The sequence below is a fragment of the Lissotriton vulgaris genome, chromosome 12, assembly GCF_964263255.1.
Source record: "Lissotriton vulgaris chromosome 12, aLisVul1.2, whole genome shotgun sequence".
In the NCBI taxonomy this organism is placed as follows: domain Eukaryota; kingdom Metazoa; phylum Chordata; class Amphibia; order Caudata; family Salamandridae; genus Lissotriton; species Lissotriton vulgaris.
In genome coordinates this window covers 539163985-539189797 of record NC_141700.1, presented here as the reverse complement: position 1 = coordinate 539189797, position 25813 = coordinate 539163985, and the positions used below count along the sequence as shown (strand labels likewise).

Below are 25813 nucleotides of genomic sequence, written 5' to 3'. Positions count from 1 at the left end.
ATCAATATTCCTTATCAACAATCGATTAAGCACAGTGATTTTTGGTTGGATATAGGGCCTCTATTGGGTCAAAACATATAGACAACATATGAACAACAGACACAAAGGTGTATTAGAAAAATATAGTTTTATCAAAGAGTTGTTTGAATAAGTCGTTTCATATACAGATAAGTGAAAATACAAAAAATACTTAGGCCTGTGGGTACACACACAAATAAATTAATAAGTGACTCAACAGAACCTAAGGACACCTATCCCAAATCAAACTGAATAAAACAAGACAGGGATAAGATGAAAGGTCGACGTTTCGGTTTCCTAAAAAACAATTGCAGAAACCATCTTCAGGACTGATGTCAATTGGGGTCTGCATAGAAAAGGTTGTAATCTCAATTCCCAATGCTGCAGGTCTAGGGTGGTTGTAAATCGGTCACAGTATCGTGTCAAATTAGGTACATGTGCTGCTCCTATTTATAAGTTCCTATGGCTCCTGAGTGTTTTGAACAGGTTGTCAATTGTATGCCGCAACCTATAGTTCGATGATGAAAGGAATTTAGTTCAAACCGGAAGATGTAATCTTCAAAAATCACGAAGTCATTTCTCAGGATATACAGCTAAATCTAGTTATGCCGCAAGAGTAGAGTTATTTCGGTGCAAACTTCAATTGGACACAGATAAATGCTCTAAAAACACGAGTAGTGGCGAAGTGCAACACTCACAGGCCTAAGTATTTTTTGTATTTTCACTTATCTGTATGTGAAACGACTTATTCAAACGACTCTTTGATAAAACTATATTTTTCTAATACACCTTTGTGTCTGTAGTTCATATGTTGTCTATATGTTTTGACCCAATAGAGGCCCTATATCCAACCAACAATCACTGTGCTTAATCGATTGTTGATAAGGAATATTGATTTATCCTTTTAAATTACTTTGAATTATCAAATACTTTCTAAACAAATTCCCTTCAAGGCTTACTTGAACATTATTTCTACTGCTGTAGACGTGCTCTTGTTGACAATCCACAGCCAAGCTTCGGCTTTCTTAGCTTTATAAAAAACAAAGGCTTTGGGAAAGTAAATGCATCGAGAGGAAATATTTAAACAAGTCACTCACCATAGACATTGAGCTGAAATTCCTGTTCCTCATTAAAACCACTTTTATACTGAACCTCAGCTCTGTAGGTCCCACTGTCATTCTTTGTCAGATTGGCTATTCTTAGAGTTGTTGCATTCTCCATTTCTAGTCTCCGAGTAATTGTAGGATTGGCAAGATGGAATGACTCAAATATCTTGCCTTTGGAGTCACCAAGGCGTACATTATTAGTAACCGATTTCCAACGCACCTCAAAGATACTTTGTCCTTGTGGAATTACAAGAGAAAGCAGGACTGAACCTCCCACAATTCCATTCATGTCACGATGGGATTCTTGTGCCCGACAAATGATGATGCCTGGGTAGAAAAGGAAATTTAGAGATTTTGAAAAAAATGTAAGATGCAAAGTACCGATTTAAAAAGATGGCATATCTAAAAAGTGAAAATACATACTGTGCCTTGCTGCACCCCTGTGCTGTTCTGACATGTTGTAATTGTAAAATAATGTTATGTTATTTAAATTTATATCGGGCGCAACAGCTACCCAAAAAGGGTTTCCCGGCGCCAAGCCAAAGAAGGACCAGGAAAGGAATCATTGATTAAACAACCAGGTTTTAATTAATTTACGAAAAAATCTCATATTTGAATTTAAATGTGTTTATATAACTCTTGAATCTGGTTGGATTGCCCCTTGTCAACTCCACAACAACATATGGTGTCTACATTACTGCTAAGCTCAGCTTAATATTGAAATACACCTCAATGCCTATATTGCACCCAAAGCAAATGCCACCTTGCACCTATTTACCATGCTCCTCAATGTGAAACCCTTGGTTCTAGAAACTGATATTGAGGCAACCACATGGACATTAGTCTTGTTTCATCTTGATGGCAGCAAAGCTTTGCTGGCAAACATCTAAGGGACGCAACTTACACCACGACTTAAGACCCTGGAAGAAGTGGGCATGACTAAACGGTCCTAAAGGGGATATCATTTTTCAGTTCAGAGAGATCACATATGGTCAGTCTTTAAGCACACTCTTCGATAGCATGTGACATAGACTTCATGGTGTAGCAGTACAGAAAGATTTAAAAACGCTCACCCTTTTGGTGTAACATCCGTAAACGTGTACAAGGGGCAAGTTGCCCAACTGCTCCTTTAAGGTATATGCTTTTTCAAGCATACTGATGTTTCTAAGCTTATGATACTCAACTTATTTTTACCCTATGTAGTGCACAAAAGACAAGTCCTTTAATGGAAGTAATCCCCTTTGTCAAGTAATGATGGTGGACAAATTCCTCTAGATAAATCCAACCAAAAACAAGATCGTATTTACCTCCACTTCAATGGTAGTGGAATGGGTAACAACATAATGGCCAGATATAATGGTCATTCCCCAGATTCTTTGACAGTTGTGTTAAATAGAAGAGTTCCCTTGCACAGCACCGTGTTCCGAGAAGCACAATCCATAAATGTGGTCCACATCTGTTTTATCCACCCTGGCTTTCTAAAAACGTTTCTTCCTTTCACTGATCCCTCTTTGCATGCACCAGCAGTGAACACTATCATTCAATGACATCTTGACTACACAAATTCGATCTACCTTGAATCTCCAGACAAAATCTTATGGTAACTTCAACTTTCTTGGAATGGTGTGGCCTAAGTGCTTATTGCATTTGTTAACAGAACTACGATTGGTAAACTGGCTACCCATTCGATCTTAGGTCACCTTTAAGATCTAACACATGTCTATAAAATCCTACACCTCATATCACCCTCCTTTCTGGCCTACTATTGATTGGCGCAACCTCTAGGATAAACAACGCAGTTCTTGCTTGTCACCAGAATGACCAGGATGTTGTTTACGCACAGCATGTGGCACTTCCTTTCAGCTTAAGGGCAGAAATAAATGTACTCTGTTTTAGATGCCAGCTTAAAACATGACTAATTAATAATTAGGTATCTTGCACCCTTTGTCCTGCTCACTGTTAGATTTAAAAATAATGTATTTTTCAAATGTAAAGAAGCAACGGTGAACAAGCGCTCTATAAAGAGATTAAAACATGACATAGCAACAGTTCATAATGCAGTGCCAGCTCATCAAATGACTCACCAACGTGACAGAATTCCTCTGACACTAAAAAAGTACATATGCATCCCTATCTGGCATCACCTTCAAAACACTATGCATCATCAACTAAGCTATATACACCATGCCCCCCCTTGCTAGATGGGGGGCAGATTATGAGATCCTGAGAAAGATAGTATCTGCTTAATATGCTCATACCCTGCCAGATCTCACCCACCCAGATCAAAACGGGTTTGTCCCTGAGTGCAGCACCCCCACAGCCTTCAGCTTCTTTCCACGTTCAGGACCAGGTGCAGGATTGCTATTCTTTCTGGGTGCTGGACCTGGAGAAGGCCATTGACTCTGTAGACTGGTCTTACCTTTTTCGCATCCTCTGACGAATGAGCATATGTGCTCATCTCCATGCCTACATTTGACTACTTGGATGTAAAACTGCTCTTGTGGGTTCGGGTGGCACGTCTCATATCGGGACATTCCTGGTAGAATATCGCACACAACACAGGTGTCCACTTTCACCTCTACTTTTCACGATGGCCATGGAGTCTTTCTGACTCTCTGTGGAAGGCGCAACGGGGTATCCCCCTCACTGATGGGACACATACTTCTCTTCCTCCGAGGCGTCCGGGTGAACCCCACTCCCATCCACATCGTGTTGCAATAATTTGCAAGGGTATCTGGACTACGGGCCAACTGGATTAAATCCTCAATTTACCCACCACCCAACAACCTGAACCCACATGAACTTGTCACAGATGGGGCCCCCCATCACCTGGCATAACTCTGCAGTCCGATATCTGGGAATCCGGTGTTGGCATTGCTAAAACTCTTAACACCTTGGCTGCTAATGGTTTCCTCTCCTGTGCTGATCCTAATCGATCCCCATTGTTCATGACGAGCTCAGCTCGTCATAAGCACAGCTCCACTGTGCCTCATGACGAGCTGAGATCGTCATGAGCATGGAAGGGGTTAATATCCTTCTGGACGAAATTGCCACTGCCCCCTTGAGGGAGAATTGCCCTATCGAAAAGGGTGATCCTGCCTTGAGTTTGGTATTACTTCACCAATCTCCCAGTAACTCCACTCAGGGACTTTTTAGGGACCTTGACTCCCTATTAACTGAACTTACCTAGGGAAACGGCCGCCGCAGGTTTGCTCTGCAGAAGTTGCAATTACCATCCGACAAGGGTGGGTTAGGTACCGTGATGTAAGTATCACATTACAATTTGAAGTGGGTGATGAAGTAATTTATTCAAATACAAGGAGACAGCTTAACAACCACTCTTGTCCGAGCCCTCAGCAGCATGCTCTCATCAACCGCCCTTCTATCGAACCCCGTACACAGAATGCAGCAGAAAGAATGCAAAGCGCATTCCAAGTTAACCTAATACAGAATACCACAAACCCCTCCTTCAAATTGTATTTCCTGGCAGCCCAGCTACAATGGGTCACCAAGTGAATAGCTGGCCGAAACCTCAATGAGGCTTGTCGTTACTTTCCTGCCCTCACTCCCACTGCAATTAGAAGCCTCTTACCCCCGCAGGCGATGCCCAACCCTCTGCTTTCACTTCAAGTACAGGTAGCCTCCAAATGAATGGATTGGCACTCTTAATAGACATATCCTATATGCTCCGGAGTTTCCCCTGGTAAGCCTTCCATGCTACCCAGGCTCATACTACCACAGCATTGCGTAGCAGGTGACTTGTTTGCGGACTATTATCTGCTCTCTTTTCTCCAATTTCAAATAGATTTTAACCTCCCTGCCACTCAGTTTTTAACCTATCACCAACTTCATAATACATGTTATAGGCTGTGGTGGACTAGGGATGAAGAGCCCCCCACTTATACTGTGATACAAACAATACTACCATGGGTGATGGCTGGCACTTAATCGCATGGCTCTACAAAGGGATTTGTACCCACACAAATCCCTTTGACTGTGCCCCCTTCGCAACATGTACATACAAGACCTAGACTTTATAGGCACTTATACACTTCATCCTTCTATTACGGGGATACCAATTATTGCAAAACTGTTGCAAGAAATCACTCCCCTATCATTAGTTGTTGGGGTAGTCGGTATAGCCCTGGATAGTGCCTCATTTAACAGTCACCTGTTCCAAGCATAATAAAATTCAGTTGTGGGACAACACACACATACACTTCAGTGTCAAACCCTGATACATAATCAACAAAAAAGTGAGTGAGAGCGAGAAGGTACCTCACGGGCGCACCACCAACGGGAACCTGGCAGGTACTCACCAGGATTGCCCTGTTATCATCATTGGTACCTTCAAGCTCGAAAAAGAAGAATAGAGTGTCCAACAAACCACAAGATAATTGTGTAGAAATATGCAGTGAGAAAGAGGTCAAAAGTAACCTACAAAAAGTCAAACAACATGTAAAAACACATCACACAGCAACACAGATGCACAATTTTATTCTCTATCTTGTGTTGGGTGTGGGGATTTAAAAATAGTAAGCGTGGTTACTAACTATCCAACCACTACTACTATACTTGCCGACATGTTTCATTGCCTTTAAAAAATTTTGGCAATTTCTTCAGGGCGTCATATACATTAAAGCCACTGCATATGGACAGAATTGGTCTTCACAACTGAAAAGACATGTAAAAACACACATTTGTAAAGAACCTGCGTGTGGGGCTCAAGCCACTTAAACCCAAAAGCCTACACCTTGGCAATAGTTACCCTCACTCGGCCACTCCTACTCGTACCGGCCGGGGGGTATAAAGCAGCAACTGCAACCATCGGTAAAGGATCCTTCCCCTTCAGTTTACTGGCAAGAATTAACATAAGTTCAGTTTCTGTATTGTGAAAACAGACTTGCTGTAGACATTGGTAGTGAATTTTTATGTTCATAGGTACACAGTCTAGTGTTCCCCTTTTAAACTTATCTCCCTCTATCACCATATCGCCTCTTTTAAAATAGTATTTTAACTAGTCTAGGAATACCCAGCATACAATTGCAGGCGTTAAAAAACACACACACATCGGTCCCCTTACTCCTTACCGACTTGGTGAAAGGCATCCGGCATTAAATCAGCCCGTGTTGTTTGTTCGGAATCCAGTTCCGAAATATATGTTTGTCTCATTGCGTGGTCTCGCGACAACGCCATTTTGGATCGGGCACATATCCATTGTAGACAATGAAACTCATCGCAGCGATAGAAAGTCTCGCGCGATATCGGTCACCAGTACGAGAATCTAAAATTAGTGGAGTAACTTTATTTTGCACCCATACGATCAGTTATTAATATCTAACTAGTCGTGTCATGCTTTGGCAAACACAAAACTGCTTTATTTATAGCCTGTGAATACCCGTTACAGGCACATTAACCTTGTGCAAGTTACAGATTGGTCACATCGCAAAGTCTTCTTTTTATCAGGGGGAGCATTTGGGAACTTGCCTGCTGCTGCCGTCGGGAGCCCGGGTGGAGGACTGCTGACCCCTTAGACCCACGGGGATTGCCGCCTGCGTGCCGCCTGCCTGCCTCACGCTGCCCGCTCCCACTGCCATCTGGGGAAGCGCTGGCCTTTGCGTGAGTGCAGGACAGGGAAACTACAAGCCCCAGCAACCCAGAGAACCACGTGAGCAATCGTAGCGCCAGGAGGCGCTTTAAACTTCCGTCAGCCCTGTAGAGCGGGGGGAGCATTTGGGAACTTGCCTGCTGCTGCCGTCGGGAGCCCAGGTGGAGGACTGCTGACCCCTTAGACCCACGGGGATTGCCGCCTGCCTGCCACCTGCCTGCCTCACGCTGCCCGCTCCCACTACCATCTGGGGAAGCGCTGGCCTTTGCGTGAGTGCAGGACAGGGAAACTACAAGCCCCAGCAACCCAGAGAACCACGTGAGCAATCGTAGCGCCAGGAGGCGCTTTAAACTTCCGTCAGCCCTGCAGAGCGGGGGGAGCATTTGGGAACTTGCCTGTTGCTGCCGTCGGGAGCCCGGGTGGAGGACTGCTGCCCCTTAGACCCACGGGGATTGCTGCCTGCCTGCTGCCTGCCTGCCTCACGCTGCCCGCTCCCACTACCATCTGGGGAAGCGCTGGCCTTTGCGTGAGTGCAGGACAGGGAAACTACAAGCCCCAGCAACCCAGAGAACCACGTGAGCAATCGTAGCGCCAGGAGGCGCTTTAAACTTCCGTCAGCCCTCCCTCGCAGGACGCGAGCGGGACGCCGGGCTAAGCCCGGGCAAAGGGCGGGCCCTCTGTGGCCCTCAGAGGCCAGAGGAGACCGGACCGGGCCTGTCCCCTTGGTTTTTGACTGTAAGGTAAAAGGTGTCACTTGGTCATTTTAAAGCCCTCGCTATCTATTTGTTTATTGCATTTAAAGACTGTCCTGCGGATCTACTACCAACATGTCACCTAAGCTGCCTTCTAAGAGCTGTGGTATGCAGAGGAGCGAGGTCACTGGGCCCATGGATTACTATCTAGAAAGGGTAACCTCAACTATCACTCATGAATTAGACAGATTAGAGCAACGCTTGCCCACAGATAACGTGTTTTGCAATCTCCCCGCAACACAGACGGCTGATGTAGAATACGGATCCACCTTGCTTGACGAACTGAATGCCCTTTGTAAGACCCAGTATGTCGCTGTAGACTATGTAACCGAGACACTCCACGCCCTGGTTAGCCCCTCAGTAACCCCAAATGCCCAGTCCACTACACCATTATTGATAGTCTGTAACACATCAGATGCTCTTTCTCCATCTCCGTCTGTAAAAGTTAACAGTAATCATGCAGAGCCCCTTCATATCCCACCCGCCAAAAGGAAGCGACACGGGACTACACGCTTGGGGGATGGAGCCAAACAACAAAAACTGTGTCCAAGCTCCCTAGCAACGACTACACCTACCCCGTCAGCGGCTAAGAGACATAATAGTTTAGATTCTCCTGCTCCTACCTCCCAGGCAATTTTATTGGACCTCATAGAACGGCTTGTCACTTCTATTATATCTCCACTGATAGCAAGAATAAATAGTCTGGGAGAAAAGCTCAGTGAGATTGAGACGAAAATTAGTCCCAGTACATCACTAATAAAGAACGTGGCAGAATCCAGCCAGGAACCCGTTCTACCTGCCACTGTGGCACACAAATCGGCCACTCAAAGCAATAACTGTGGGAATAAAACAATGGCTGAACATAGGGCAAATCGGAAAAATCAAAATGCAGAAAGCCGATCTGTTATAACTACTACAACCCAGAGGCTCAGCCCCAAAGTAAGGTCGACATTAGCCCCAATTCCTCACACTATCATAGCCGACAGCAAAGGTACCAACTCCGGCAGAAGTGACCACATAAATTTACCCCCTATAGCCGCCCATTTTGTATGTGTTCTCTCGGGCGTCCCAGTACTTAAGAAAGGTATACCTGAGAGACAGCACGACTTAAGAAATAAAGTCATCTTTTGGCTAACGAAAAATAGACCCTTGCCACCTAATATTGACGGCTCGATAGTAAGCGTCAGAAGGGTGGGCTGGTTGGGACCGCTCCCTAAGGACATTAAAGGGGACCTTGTCCTGGTAGGATTTAGAAATGAAAATGTTGTCCCCTATCTACAATCCTGGCAGCCCCAACTGGGAGATGGCCCTATATCCACATGGCAATTACATGACTTTTACCCTAGGGCGTGTTATCACACCCCGTCAAGACCAATAGTAGAGAGTAACCATCAGAGGGTCAGAAATGTATACGTACAATATGGTTATAAAATGCCGACTTCAAACCATTTTTACTTGCCCCGAATACATTAATTTAGACAGGGGAAGCCCCTAACTGATTTGATGTTAAACTTTGTAAAACACTGTTTCTTTTTAACTGTGTAAATAATTATTTTTAGCGAGATGTAATTATTGTGACTGTTTTTAATAATCTGTATGCTTTTATGATTTATATATTTTTTTAAATCGAATAAAGCTTAATTGAATTGAATAGTAGTGGTTGGATAGTTAGTAACCACGCTTACAATTTTTAAATCCCCACACCCAACACAAGAGAGAGAATAAAATTGTGCATCTGTGTTGCTGTGAGATGTGTTTTTACATGTTGTTTGACTTTTTGTAGGTTACTTTTGACCTCTTTCTCACTGCATATTTCTACACAATTATCTTGTGGTTTGTTGGACACTCTATTCTTCTTTTTCGAGCCTGAAGGCGCCAATGATGATAGCAGGGCAATCCTGGTGAGTACCTGCCAGGTTCCCGTTGGTGGTGCGCCCGTGAGGTACCTTCTCGCTCACACTCACTTTTTTGTTGATTATGTATCACGGTTTGACACTGAAGTGTATGTGTGTGTTGTCCCACAAATTAATTTTATTATTCTTGGAACAGGCGACTGTTAAATGAGGCACTATCCAGGGCTATACCGACTACCCCAACAACTAATGATAGGGGAGGGATTTCTTGCAACAGTTTTGCAATAATTGGTATCCCCGTAATAGAAGGATGAAGTGTATAAGTGCCTATAAAGTCTAGGTCTTGTATGTACATGTTGTATTATGAGTGGAGGGCGACCTATGACTAGCTTTACCCTCTAAGCTCCCTTGTTTTTGAATACTGTGCCCCCTTCGCACCAAGTGAGAGGATGCATAGGAAGGGTGCTCCATAACAAGGAACTGGGCTCAGGTGCTGGCATTTCCACAGTGTCTCGAGAAACACTAGATTCAAGAATATACAGTTTCATGTATTACACCGTGCTTACTTAGCTCTGACGCAACTTAACAGGCATTTTCCTACAGCAAATCTGACCTGCTCTCCTCGCCGATCAGATGAGGCTGATCTTTGGCACATGCTCTGGTCTTACCCTGGTCTTCACAGCTTTTGGCAAGGTAAACATACCACGCTGCGTGACGTCACGCCTCACTGACCTCAACTCCTGGGAGGCATATGCCCTTAGCATTTTTAAATGTAGGAAACGCCACATTGTCCACAACTGATTTTTGGGCCTAGCTTTGCTATTAGCCAAAAGAACACTTACAATGTACTGGAAATCACCTGTCGCCCCATTTTTAGAGGCATGGCAGGGTGCGCTGCAGAAGTGAGGAACCACTGAGGGTACAGCTCTCCATTGCGAAAAACACATGTTGCATTCGCAGATGCCCCATCTCTCCTGAATGAGACACAGTTCTTTCTCAGTTCTTGCACCTCTCATCCCAGAAGAACCTCTCTGAACTCTGCCACTGAGACTCACCTTCTCCTCTCCACCCCTATATGCCACTGAGAGACCACAAAGGAAGTGCTTTGCACCCCCTACCAACACGCAAAATGTCCCTTTACCATACATGAGCTATGATACTCGCCCCAACTTAAAAATTTCACGCTATGCCCCCATACGCCTGCGGCCCACCATGCATGAATACCCTCATTTCCACTGTAATTGCCTCTGACCCCACCCTGCAGCCAGTTATTCGACTAATTTATTTAATTTGTTATCTAATTTTATGATGTGATCTAATGTTCATAGGACTCCCATTACTTCCTGTAATGCATGTAACACTTGCTACATTTAAAAGCAACACCTGTAACCACTAGTATCATTATTACAGGTGCATGTGAATACAATGCTGCATTACTGGTCTTTTTGTACAATGGAAAATCCCAATAAAAAGAATACAAACTAAAAAAACTAAGCTGTATGCACCATGCAGCAACCAGTGCTTAAGTTGGACATAGGGACTGGCACTTACTTTTCCTGATCAAATATACCCCAGAAAGCAAGACAGAGAAAAAAAAACAAAGTAGAATGACGGAGAAATAAAAAGATGGCAACATTGTCACAAAAGAAGAAAGCAGGAACCTGAAAAAGTGAAATGAAGGGGCAAGAACTCTCCAACCCTAGCTCCAACACCAATGACATCCCACCAACGCAGGACCTGTGCGACTCCCTTGCCACCTTCTTCCATTGCAAGATCGGAGACATCCACAACAGCTTCAACAACCTGACTGCCTCGACAGCCACTGACACTTCAGACCCCACGACCACCACCCACAACAACCCACTGCTCACCTGGACCAACATAAACAATGACAACACCATCAAAATCATGAACACCATCCACTCCGGCTCACTGTCAAACCCATCCCCGCACCACATCTTCAACAAAGCTAGCGCCACCATCACACCCAATCTTCGCAAGGCCATCAACATCTCCTTTGAGACCGTGACCTTCCTGGAGAGCTGGAAGCACGCCAAGATCAACGCCTTACTCAAGAAACCCAAGGCAGATCCGAGGGATCTCAAGAACTTCTGCCCCATCTCCCTGCACCCTTTCCCGGCGAAGGTCATCGAGAAAACCGTCAACAGACAGCTGACCCGCTACCTCGAGGAGAACAACATCCTGGACCCGTCCCAGTCCGGGTTCCGCAGCAACCACAGTACCAAAACTGCCCTCATCGCCGCCACCGACGACATCAAGGCCCTGCTGGACAATGGCGAAACCGCGGCCCTCATCCTCCTGGACCTATCAGCTGCCTTCGACATTGTCTGCCACTGCACCCTACGCACACGCCTTCAGAACGCAGGGATTCGAGAAAAGGCTCTGGAATGGATCACCTCTTTCCTCTCTGGCAGAACCCAGAGTATCCGCCTTCCCCCTTCTGTTCCCAAGCATCCGAGATCATCTGCAGTGTACCCCAAGGATCATCCCTCAGCCAAACAATATTTAACATTTACATGGCACCGCTCGCCCACGTCGCCCGACTGCATGACCTCAACATCATCTCTTACGCCGTCGACATCCAGCTGATCCTCTCCCTTACCAAGGAATCCTCACCACCAAATCCAACCTCCACGAAGGAATGAAAGCTGTCGCTGAATGGATGAAGAATAGCTGTCTGAAGCTGAATTCGGACAAAACAGAGGTCCTCTTCCTCGGTCCCACCCTCTCAGCCTGGGACGACTCCTGGTGGCCGCTCGTACTGGGAGCAGCACCAACACCCACCAACCACGCAAGCAACCTGGGATTTATCCGCGACTCAACACTTTCCATGGCTAAGCAAGTCAACGACGTCTCAGAATCCTGCTTCAACACCCTCTGCATGCTCCGCAAGATCTACAGGTGGATCCCCACCGAAACAAGAAGAACGGTCACCCAGGCCCTCGTTCGGCAGCAGGCTGGACTATGGAAATGCCCTCTACGCAGGAGCCTCAGCCAAACTGCTGCAACGACTGCAACATATACAGAACGCCTCTAGACGCCTGATCCTCGACATCCCTCGCCACAGCCACATCACATCCCACCTGAGAGACCTGCACTGGCTGCCCATCAACAAGAGGATCACCTTCAAGCTCCTCACCCATGCACAAAAGGCACTCCACAACACCGGACCAACAAACCTCAACAGACGACTCACCTTCTACACCCCGAACCTCCAGCTCTGCTCCACCAACCTGGCCCTCACCACCGTCCCCTGCATCAGAGAGCGCAAACCGACGGCAGATCGTTCTCCCACCTCATCGCCAAAACCTGGAACACTCCCCCCATCATCCTACGACAGACCCAGGACCTACTAACCTTTAGGAGGCTACTCAAGACCTGGCTTTTTGAGCAGTAGCAGCACCCATCCCCCTCATCGCCTTGAGACCCTCACGGGTGAGTAGCGTGCTCTACAAATTTCTTGATTGATTAATTGGCTGTGGAATAAAGAGGCCTTGCAGTGGGTTCGAGACAACAATGCAGTCTTGGCATTCGTAAAACGGACATTTAATAGGGCCTGCGGTGGGCTTCTGACCAGCGCTTTGGGCATCAGCCCTCATTCTTTCACAAATATACTAATGGCCAAGCATTCTCCCGAAGAGCAGAAAGTAATCCTTTCAAGTAGCACCTCTTTGCTTTATAGCACTCCACTCCTGATTCTCTTTAGTGCACACCTCCACTTTGTTGTCTGCTGCAGTGACGCCCATCTGCCTGCACCCTCTTGGTCAATCACTCTGCACGCCCTCCTATGTTGCTCCTTTCAAAATGTATATGGTAATTTGGCACCAGTTTAGAACTGCACAATTAAAAAAAAGACGTTCCCTGTACAAGAAAATGTTATGAAAAAGCCATATGCCGAGACTGGGCTAGTGCATACTGCAATAACATACAAAGTTATACCGTTCTTACTACAGGAATGGAAACTCATACATATATCTGCACAGATGATGTGTATTCTTGATAATTATTCAGCACAAATAAAGATATGGGAAAATAATATACTATTGCCCACCATGGTATTTATCACACCTCCCACGTCACAGAATAAAAATAGAAAATAACAATTCATTCAGTCTGGAGATTTTTAGTAGTCTAGATTGATCTTTTTCATCACAGTTATTAATTACAAATTGGGGGCTGTTTGCCACTCATGAAGGACACTTAAGGCCTGATTTGTGTGCACAAAACTAATTTAATAGTAACTTTATGACAGCAGAGACTCCACAGTCAGGGTGAAGAACTCCGCACGTAAAAAGATAGGTCTGTCTTATTTTTCTATGTGTGAGTTCTTCGTCTCGACTGTAGAGTCTCCACAGTCATTATATCACTATTACATTGCAATTTTGTGTACACAAGATGTTAGACCCGTAAGCCTTAGAGTGGTCTTTCCCCCAACTTTTTGCCAACTTTCCACCAATTTTTGCTGGAGTTTTGCTTTTTTTAGACATTAGAACTCTGTGCACTTTACCACTGCTAACCAATGCTAAAGTGCTTGTGCTCACTCCCCCAAACATGGATTGATTGCCATACACTTAACTGAAATATTTAATTGAATGCTACCGGTTGGTCTGCAGCACTTATTGTGTCACCCACCTAAGTAGCTCTCTAAAACATGTCCCAGACCTGCCATTGCAGCCTGAATGCAATGTTGCACTTCCATGTCGACTTGGCATCTAAACTCCCTTGCCAAGCCTTAAACTCCCCTTTTATTACATATTTGTCACCCCTAAATAAGGCCCTAGGTAGCCCATTTGGCAGGGTGCTGTGTAATTAAAAGGTTAAATTCAACACAATGGGAGGTAGCACCTACCCTTCTCTTGTACTTTTCGAGTGTTAGTAGGGAGACCCTAGAAATCTCTTAGATTATTTTGTAGTATCCTCAGCCACAGGTACCACCCGGGGCATGCTTTATCATTGGACCCTTACCCACTACACCTAGTGAGAGTGGCCAGGCTCAACACAATTTGTTAGTGGCGCACTAATGTACTAAGCAATTTTAAATAATTAAAATTGCCTGCTGGTTCCTCAGTGTGTTTTCTTTATCATGAGTACCGATGGGAATGTTTGAATTAACTAGATCAGTGGCTTTTCTGGGATATATTATGAACTCTAAAGCATGACCTAAGTCAAGGTACAAGAACATGGTAAGTGCACCCTCCTATTGTCTTGAATTTGATATATAAAGGGAAGCTGAGGGAATGCAAAAGCAACTGCTTCTCCCACTATTGTGGAGTATTATAATTAAAAGGTTGGACATGTACTTTTAAGTTTTACATGTCCTGGTAGTGAAAAACGAAAAAATTAGTGTTTTCGCTATTCTGAGGCCTACTCCTTCCATAGGAAAAAATTGGGGAATCCTCATTACAATTAATAGGCTGTAATTCCTAATTGAGAGGAGGTAGATATATCATGTTTGATACCAATACAATTGTAATGATAAACCCTCTTTAATGGTGGGGCGTGGCTTAGCCGGCGTACGAGATGGCCGCACTGAGCTAATGCTGTCCAGAGCTATGTAGCCCATCCGACACTTTCAGGAACCTACACGGGGTGTCAGAACCTCACAACACCCGATGACGCCTTCTCAACCGGAGATTGGACCCGTCTACAGCCTGGAATTGAGTGCAGCGGCCGGGGAGACGCGAGAGCGACGAAACCAAGATGGCGGCCATCCGACGATCCCAACATCTCTCCTGGCTGCCGGCTCCACGATCCGAGATGCGGGCATAGCGACACAGCCCTGGAGCACCTGAGGACATTCATCCTCCTAACGGTGAGGGGAGCGGGCGGCACGGGCGGAATCCGGCGCACCACAGGTCGGTTAAGCCTCCGGCCCGAGTACCATTGCGGCTGCGACTGGGGGGCAGCCGGTGCGCCGGCAGCATTCCGCACTCACCATTACAACGGGCAGTGGTGGGCAGCACCCGACTATGTAGCCCCCTCCCTGAATGCTCTAACCATAATCGCCGCCCAGGGGTTGCTCCCTTATCGCCTCCGTCCTACACCGGCCCTGCTACTGTCTGGGCCTTCCAACTTGGGTTCTGTGCCCCCTGCGATTGGACCCCCGTTTATCACCAGCACAACACCGCGGATCCATGGGTTGCATGGCGCACTGGCATAGTAGAAAGAGCGTAACCCCTCTATAGCGCAGACTACCAGGAGACCGAATCGCAGCCAACGGGGGGCCCTACTAACATTACCACTTGCGATACCCCCGTCTCCACATCGCTGTCACTCATCGTTGACACGCAAACTCTAACCAGGTGATTTATGACTGTCCTGGATTATAGCAATACCATATTATTGGGACACATTGATACACGTTCTCCGGCTCCTCACCCCCTCAGCATATCCCGCAGCTGGCTGACGCGGCATGGGCCGCAAAGACTTGAAACAAGCCCAGCTCTCTTTTGAGAAGCCGGCGGATGCAAGTAAAGGCCTACCATCCACCATGGCGACAGGCGGCCTGATCCCCTCCATGTCCATGGAGGATATGGGACAGCTGGGCCCCCTGTTACTGGAAATGCGTGCAGTATTCAAGGCACTGGACGTCCGTTCTGACACCCTTGATAAGCACATGGCTGATCTGGGGGCTAAAATCCAAGTGCACGACCGACGCCTAGATGTGGTGGAGTCTAGAACATCTGATCTGGAGGACGGCATAGCTCAATCCTTGAAGAGAGTCGACAGGATGGAGAGAATACTGAAAGAAGTGGCAATAAAGAACGAGGATTTGGAAGCCTGGAGCCGCCGCAACAACATACGCCTAGAAGGCGTTCCGGAATCCACGGTGTCGGGGAGCATGAACAATCTGGTGGAAACTATCCTGCTAGACCTTTTTGGAAAAGAAACATTCACCCCCAGCTTTGTGGTAGAGCGCGCCAACAGGTCACTCGGCCCAAGGCCCAATCCCGGACTCCCTCCAAGACGTAATATTGCCAGGATAATGAACTTCCGGGACAGGGATACTACATTACGGATGGCCAGAGAGAAAGGGGAGCTCAACTGGCAGGGCTCAAGGCTATCTTTGTACCCTGACTTTACCGCTATGGTACAAGACGCAAGAAGGAAATTTCAGGGCGTTAAAGCTGCCCTAAGGAACTTGGGACTGAAATATGAAATGCTATATCCTGCCAGACTACGTGTGGAAATCAATGGCCGCTCCCGTGTCTTCGAAAAACCGGCGGAGGTGCAGGAATTTTGCCATACTTACAAACGCAAAGACAAAGGCATGCCTGATTTTGTCACCTCCTCTCCCCCTCTGAGTGCATCTGCTGCCAGTGCGGATCTGTTTTCCATGTCCGACACCAGTTGAACGCATATCCTTTAAGACATTATCGCCATAGATGTTCCCTAATAGTGTTTTATGATACACTGTCATTATTTGTTCTTGGTCACTTAACTGCTGGATAGCAAGCGTCCCCCTATCTGGTGTACACCCCCAGATTTGTGCTTATTGTATTATCATGTACTCCACTGGCTTAGTTATACACACATATCTTCTGTTTTGGGTACTATGGGTTATTGTTGACAAATGGAGGTTGCCTTTCCGAATGGGCGGGAAGGCTGGGTGGGGGGAGGTGGGATGGGTACTGTTCTCTTTGCATTGCACTAAGTTTATGTTTTGTACGATCATTGACACATTGGCAGGGTGTGGACGTAGGCTGTTCTTACTCATGGCACGAAACACGCAGTTATGGCACACACAGGACACAATGCTGGCCCTTCCACCATTACCCTGGCTACATGGAATGTTAGGGGCCTGAACGACACCCGGAAACGGCGGCAAGTCCTACATTATCTGAATCGACACAAGGTGGACATTGCAGTGATACAAGAGACTCGCCTCCCCCCCGCGGACCGGTCCCGGTTAGCAGCCTCATGGGGCCCGCACTGCTTCTTCACCAATTACAGTAACTACGTAAAAGGTACTGTCATCCTAGTTCATAAACGACTTCCCTTCAAATGTCATCCGGTTATACATGACGACTTTGGTAGATTTGTTCTCGTAGTGGGCACTCTTTATTATTACAAGATTGCGATAGGTTGCATTTATGGCCCCAACACTGACTTCCCTGATTTCTTCCATAACCTATATGCAAAGCTATTGCACCTGGGTCCTGTGTCCCTATTGCTGGGAGGGAACTTTAATGTTACCTTTAACCCTCTCCTCGACAGTATATCAAAAGCCCCTGACCCGAAGCCTAAAGCACGCAAAGCCCTGCATTCCTTGTGCGACCGCCTCTCCCTAATGGACACGGGACCGATACGTGACCCGAAGCACACTACATATACACACTATACGGGTGCGAGTAACACTTGGACACGACTTGATTACTGGCTAGCCTCCCCTGAGTTTTTCAGATGGTTCCCCAACATACACATGTTACCCAGATCTTACTCCGACCATTTTCCAGTGCTGTTGGGGCTGCATGCCCCCCGCCCGGAAGGGTAAGAACGACAATGGTAGTTCCCGACTCGTGCATTAGATGACGAGCAATTCCGGGAGGAACTCTATGGGGCCATTTAGGAATATTTTGTTATAAATACAGTCTCGTGGACTACGAGGTGGTATTATGGGAGGGCTTTAAAGCCTACATGAGATGCGTATTTCGAAGAGTGCTGGGACACTTAGAGATTTACGACACACACTTTCCAGTTTAGAAACAGACCAGTCTGGGCTAGACGCTTCAAAGAGAGTGGCTGCGGACCCTGCCTATGAAGTCAAAAGGGCGACTGTGCTCCTGCGGTATAGGGAAGCAGCTGACAGGGACATTTTATACATGGGTAAATACCGCAATACCAAAGTCAATGGTGAGGGGGATCGTCACAGCAGAATCTTAGCGCAAATGCTTCGACTTCCATATGCGAAAACATTTGTCACGGAATTACAATCGGGTGAGGGTCACACACTAACGGACCCCCTGTTGATACAGGAAGAATTCCTGTCCTATTACAAAACACTATAAGCTACCAGGCTGGGGTTTGACTGCTCAGGGTAGGAAGAATACCTATCAGAAATAGCATTAGTTTACCTAGAAAAATGTATGCAAGATTTTTTAGTGGAACCCATAACTGTAGACAGCATACGCGAGGCCATTGATGCACTGAACACATCCACAGCCCCTGGGTTAGATGGCTTCACACCCAAATTTTATAAAGCATACAAGGACCTTTTGATCCCATAGTTATTAGATGTCTATGCAGAGGCCCTGGAGACCCAGCAGCTTCCCCCTACTCTGAGAGAGGCTGTAATAATATTGCACCCAAAACCCGGCAAAGATCCCCTCCAATGTGGCTCTTATAGACCACTGTCGCTATTAAATTTAGATTATAAAATCCTAGCGAAAGCGTTGGCGTGTCGCCTCTCCCTCCTCATGGAATCTATAATTTCCCCAGCCCAATCGGGATTCATTCCACACTGATCCACTGCTTTCAACCTTCGAACCTTATTTAACACCTTGCACAGATTAGACCCGGTGACGCCTGCAGCGACAATTTTATTAGAAGCCGAGAAAGCTATTGATTCCCTAGAATGGCCCATTTTCGTCTCTGTGATGCAGCGCATGGGTATGCCCCAGGGATTTATAGCAACCACGGCTCTGCTCTACACGCGTCCTAGAGCCAGGCTCCAATTAAACAGGACACTCTCAGCCCCTTTCGACCTATCACGCAGAACACGCCAGGGATGCCCCCTTTCCCCCCTATTATTTATTTTAGCTATAGACCCACTGATTCGAAACTTCCAAGAAAAACATCTCCACAGGGGCTTAGTATTTAGGACAGGCCCCATATTAGTTTCATTATATGCAGATGACACAATTATATATGTTTATGATCCCCAAACGAATCTTGACCCGTTGATTAGAGAGATCCTCGGATTTGGCAGTTTTTCCGGCCTACAAATCAACTGGTGTAAGTCAATAGTGTTCCCGCTTACTGCAGGAACGTCTCGTTGGACCTCGGAATTCCCCTTAGATTGGTGCGCTGACTCAGTAAAATACTTAGGAGTTCACATACATCGGGATACAGAGCAGGTAGTGCGCCGCAACTACGGGGTAGCAATCTCCCAACTAGAGACACAAATAGACTCCTGGCTTAAACTTCCACTCTCCATGGCGGGAAGCGTAGCTCTAATAAAAATGGTGGTTCTCCTCTAATTTCTGTATTGATTCCAGAACATCCCAATCCCCCTAACCAATACATTTTTCAGCGCTCTGCGGTCCTTATTGATCAAGCTAGTGTGGGGAGGCAGGACGCCCAGGGTGTAATGGCAAGTGATGACCCTTCCTTATGAGCGGGGTGGGAATGGAGTACCTGATTTGCACTTATACTATCTGACTGCACAGGCTAGCTTTGCACACGCCTGGTATCACCCCGATGCCAGAATTACCTTTCTCCGCCATGAATCTGACTTTGTTCTCCCTGATGTGCTTGCCTCTGTTCTTCCCTCGGGCATTCCCCGAGATCCCAAAAGTATACAACCAGTATACACCACCAGCTGGGCATGGCTAAAGCTCAGTAGACTTACCCATATGAATACTTTATATTCTTCCTCCCTCCCTCTACCGAATGCTCAATTATTACCCATCACCGCCGAAAAATTAGTCCACAAGACATGTACCAAATTTAACTTTCACACAATGGGAGATCTTTTTCCCGCAGGTCATATCTTTGATTTAGAGGAGATGCCCGATCTTTCCGAGGCTACGTTTATGGACAGGTTTGTACTGGCCAGACTGTGATCAGCGCTGCATGACAGGTTCCCAGAGTATCCTCTGGAACCACCTTCCTTCCCCCCTTTAACATTGGTGATAACCAGCGAAAAGGGACTGCACCTTGTATCACAGCTTTATTAGGCCTGTTCCTCTCTGATGCCACTAGACGACACGAGGGTCTGCGCTGCATGGGAGTCTGATCTGGGCACTCCTATTACTGACGAGCAATGGTTGGCATGCTGCAAGGTTACTGGGACAGTGTTGTTAAATAGCAAACACAGACTTCTACATTTTAAATTTCTACGGAGACTCTATTTCACACCCGCTAGAACACACAAGATAGACCCCTCCAGACTGCACACATGTCAGCATTGCCAAGCACCTCAGGCGGACTTTGCACACATGGCTGGGGTTGCCCACGGATCCACGATTTTTGGGTGGACGTTCACAAACTCCTTAGTACAATGATACATATCCCGATGGAACCGCTGCCAGAGATAGCGTTATTAGGGTACGTGGTGCAAATCCCATTAAAGGTTCGTAAATTTGCTGCGATCTCCCTACTCTAAGCTAAAAGAGAAGTTGCAATAGTTTGGGGTGGTAAGAGAGCCCAACGACGAAGGGATGGCTACAAAGCATGGCAACCTGCACAACAAATAGTGATATGTATGCCAATACCATTCCAGCGTCTTCCAGGCCCAGAGATATTTGGAGCCCATTCCGCACTTTTCTGACCACACAGCAACAACCTTCCCCTACACAACAAGGATAGGGCAAGGAGCCAACGGGTGTGGGCTGAAAGGGCTACTACATTTATAAATTTGCTGCTGAACTGTGTCAATGCCGTGCTGAACTGTCATACACTGATGACTAGATTGAGCTGCCGTTGTCGAACCGCACCTACTGCTTACTGTTAATTTATGCTGTGCTCTGCGATGTCTTTTCATAAAACTGATAAATAAAGTTTTTTTTTTTAAAAACCCTCTTTAATGGTAAAGTCAGGTTTTTCATTACAATTTTGAAAATTGCACTTTTGAAAAGTTGGCATTTTCCAGCCCTTATCTCTTTTGTGCCTGTAACCAGGCCTGAGTCACATGATAGGGTGTAACTGACAGACTTTGGGAATTCCTCCCAGACTGTCACACAATAGAGGAATTAGGTGTGCCTGAATGAACCATCTGCTGGCAGGATGGAGGGGACTTTGCTAAGCACAGCCCCACTTACACCTGAGTAGCTTGTGCTCTGCCTCCACACAAAGGGCCTAACAACCATGTATTGTCAGTGCAGCCAGCTTAGAGGCATGAAGGGGATTCAGGAAATTGCATGCATTTCAAAGAACCTTTCCAGAAGTTTCTACCACCTTCCAGAAGGGCACCAGGGTATAAAATAGGATCTCCACACCTACCTTTCAGTATACTACTAGACCTGCAGAAGAAGTCTCAGAGAACTGCTTGCTGCTGTGACCTGCTGTACACTTTGCTAGACTGCTGCTGTACCTGGAAGGACTGCTTTTATGCCTGGACCCCACCTTGGACCCTCAGAAGACAGCCCTGCTATTGAGCCCTACATCTACACCTGCACTCAGGACTGCTAGGCCTCCTGTTCAGAGCCACAAGGACATAACAGGCTCCTACCATCTTGGTGTTATGTTTCATATCAGTACCCTGATATAGGTCCAGGGAACATCGTACACTTTCCCTACATCATCTCCTCGTCATTTCATATGAACGAGCCTTATAAGGACATAACTCCAAATAAGGACAGACTGTCTTGTATGGATATAACGCCTTATAAGGACTGTAGCCCTTTATGGACTAAACCTTTCACCTAGTTCCAAGCTGAGGGTGGGTTTTCCCCAATCGATATTGCTAAGATGTCATCCTTAGCACATATGAATAATTTATGAGTACACTCTCCAGGAGTTACACTTCACCTCTCTCATCGACGCACAAGGTTTAATCCCCAACATCATCCTCATACTGAACAATGGGGAACACACGCACATAGACTGTATAAATTCAGCACCTCTTGCTATCAGAGAACAGGAAGGAACCGAGACTTGAAGGCCGACACACTGACTAGAGACGCTGCTGCATGCCATCGCTCCAGCTAACAGTGATCTGACGATCCCTTGCTGGGTGTCCAGCTCAAGTCCAGGACAAATTCCCACACTCTCACTATTCAGGTATGGGGGTTTGACTACATCCTAGTGGGATTCTTGGCTCTTAGACTTAGGCTCTTAGACTTAGGCTCTAAGACTTAGGCTCTTTCGCACCTACTCACATGCTAGGTACAGTTAGGTACATCTAGACAGGCATCTTAGGAGTACGCACTTTTTAATTTATAAATGCATTTCATATTCATGTATGTGTACCTGACTATTGCAAAATGGTAGAACCATACTATTTTTTTTTATTCACTGTACTGCTGGATCTATATCTCTGCTACTGTGTTACAGTTATAGCAGCGCACTTATTTTACATGAGAAGAACAACGGTATAATAATAAATTCTTATTGTTAACATGATCAACTGTTTCTTCTGCGTATCTCTCTGAGAGCAAAACAAGTAAGCACTAGTGATTGGGTGAAAAGTGGTATATTGTTTCCACGAGTCTGAGGTTATTATGTTCTGAGGTTGCCGAAAACTAATCTCTCTGATAACAGGAGATTCTAGTGACACTGCGAGCTAGCTAATGCAAAAACATAGGCTGACATATTCGGTGAGGGTGTACAGAGTCAGTTTGCCACCAAGCCCACAGTATATGTTATCCGTAAACAGCGTAGGTCCTGCATGAAAGGGTACTATTGGAACTACACTACACTGGACTCTAGCCTGTGTGAGTCCTGAATCCCCAAGAGGTTTCCTATTTCTTTTCTCTTGAACTTATCACTATTTCTCACAAACTATATCATCAGTTACTACACTCTTTAAATATGAATAATGATCAACTGCACATAAAACATAAAAAACACTCTCAAATGATTGTATTTAATGCCTTTGTATTTAAACTCTGTCAGTATCAAATTAATTCCCTGAATGCCCCAAACTGGCCAATTGAGTGTCACTGTGTATTAAAGTATCTCTTTTGGCATGGTTAGCCCCCTCTATATGCCTTGTGTATGATGTGATTTTGAACTGAAGGTGCACTGGGTCCCTGCTAACCAGGTTCACAGTGCCAGATCTCTTTCCCAAAACGATACAATGATTGGCCCCAGTTCAGCAACCGCTCTAAGTCCCTAGTAAATGGTACCCCTAGTACCTACGGCATTGGTACTGAAGAGGGTCCTCTAGGCTGCAACACAAATTGTGCCACCCAACAGACCCTCACCTAGACCTAAACCATGCAACCTGCCACTGCAGGCTGCATGTCTTGGTGCAGAGAAAACCAAAGAGTCAACATGGCACACAGCCTTGCGTGCCATGCCCACATACACTGTATGAGGGATAGGTATATCACCCCTACTGCAGGTCTTATAGCCATAAGGAAGCATATACTATATCCCATGTATGAACATATCTGCACTAGCGTATATGACCCTACAATAGCTAACTCCATTCTTGGATATTGTAAGTGCACAGGGAAGCCATAGAGAGGGCTTGGGCTAGATACTCGCCATTATGGGTTTTCTAGCTCCATGATGGCTTCACTGTACTCTAAGATGTTTGGTATCAAACATATTGTCTCAATAAATTCCTACTGATGCCAGTATTGGATTTAATAATACAGGCACACAGGAGACACATAAGAAGGTCCCCTGAAAACCTATCAAGCAGTGGTGTGGTCTCTGACTAGTTTTAGCCAGCCTGCCACCACTAGATAAGGTTCTGACCTTATAGGGGGAAAGCCAGCGCTCTCAGAAGCCAGGCACAAAGCCTGCACTGGGTGGAGGCACTTCAAACCTCCTCCAGGCCAGGATGGCCTTCCAGAGTGGGAAACTTCAAAGGCGATGCTGCCGTTGAATGCAACCCGGGCTTCTCCAGATAGTGGGGGATGCCAGTCCCCCTTTCCAGCTCCACATTTGGAGGGAGGATAGTCGGGATAATTTTTTAGATTAGGAGGTGTGCCCACATTCAGCAAGCACCACCCCTAAGGTGGGGCAGGTGATATGGACACGATTGGGAGGGCAGGGATTAACCTATCAGGGCAGGGGTAGTACCCCTTCCCAGAGGAAGTGGTCACTTAGAGGATTATACACCCTAAAGGTAGGTAGCCTAGTCGATTAACTACTACCTGTCTCCCCCTTTTAACTCCCCTAAATTTAGTATTTAAGTGGCATCCTTGTCCTGGCAACTTAGATTCCATGGATACAAAGAAGATATAGACAATGAAGAGCTGCCGAACCACAAACTGAATCCCTGCTGCAGAATTTTGGCTCAATCCTTGTCTGCTGCTGGAAAGACTCGCCAATCGTGGTGTGCCGTCTCATTATACAACTGTGAGGCCTCCAAGAATCCCAGAGCACCTCCAGCCTTTGAAAAATTGCCAAATAACTCCCTTGGAGTGGAGGGACTACTCCCCTGCAGTCTTCATGCACCAAACCACAGAATTCTGTTTCCCGACTTGCTTCTCCCCTGTAACTCCGATGCAGCACCTGAATAACAAGTGGTACACTAGCTCCGAAGGATTAGACCGGTCCCCCCCACCAAACGTGAAGACACCAGGATCTACTGGAGATGTGCCACACTAATATGCAGGGTAGCAGACCATCTGCAGCATACAGAGAGACGAAGACTGCCCAGGAGGTAAGCACTCATTCAGGGACATTGAGACCCCTGAAGCTCACTTCGTGAATTGTCCAGCTGTCCCAGAATCACCTCCACAACCTGTCTGCTCCCGACCGCGAGGACATCTTGACACACCCCACCTGGCTGACCTATCTGCTCTGCACCCAGCCTGCCCGGCCTGGGCACCGACAAACCAGCTGTGCTCCCTTGGTTCTGAAGCCCTTGGGACCTGCTCTCTTGAATAGGACCACCTGGAATTACCTTTAAGTCCCCCTGTGCAGTGTGTTTTCAAGTGATGCCCTCTTCATAGCGCACCAGCTACCAACGTCCTCAACACCCTGCTCCTGGCTGAATCAGGATGCTCCCAAGAATCAGTTGGTAGGACATTGGGCCTGACCTTGCCACTTAAATAAATCCCGAAGGTGAACCTTGAGATCCAACTGTGTGATTTTAGATACAGTTTCCTATTTTCTCCCATTGATTTCAATGGTGCATAACTGTGCACAAAAGTGATTGATTTTGCAAATTTTGAAAATGTATATCTTAAAAAGTACTTACTGTAGAACGTATTTCGTGGTCCAAATAAGTATATAAAAATGTATGTTATTTTTGCAATTTGGTCTCAGATTTATTCTTGGGTGTGTGTATCATTTATTGCCTTTGTGAGTACAACAAATGCTTATCATACCCTCTGATAAGCCTAACTGTTTACCCACATATAGAGTGTTAGTATTATCTACTTTTGCCTATGTATACCAATATGAGATTCATTGGAGTCTCTGCATGGGAAACAGTGTTTACATCGCATGCACTACAACGCATGCGATTACTACGCGGTTGTTACAATGACGGCGTTGTTACCATGCAAGCCATCACATCGACTTGCTGTAGGGGGCGCGCTGAACTAAGCAATAGTATATTTACTATTCCAAACCCTTCCCTACTGTTGCACACACTGGAGTTGGAATAGT

The 25813-nt window shown here is 46.1% G+C and overlaps 1 protein-coding gene across 3 annotated transcripts in view; it reads right to left on the bottom strand.

The window, feature by feature from the left end:
- LOC147677686 (SLAM family member 9-like) overlaps positions 1–25813 on the bottom strand; it is a 479844-nt gene that overhangs the window by 352586 nt on the left and 101445 nt on the right. For all 3 annotated transcript variants that reach the window (XM_086945330.1, XM_086945331.1, XM_086945332.1), the window contains exon 2: positions 1116–1451. In XM_086945330.1, coding sequence (XP_086801456.1) covers positions 1116–1451 — 336 coding nt within the window. The remainder of the gene's footprint in view (positions 1–1115; positions 1452–25813) is intronic.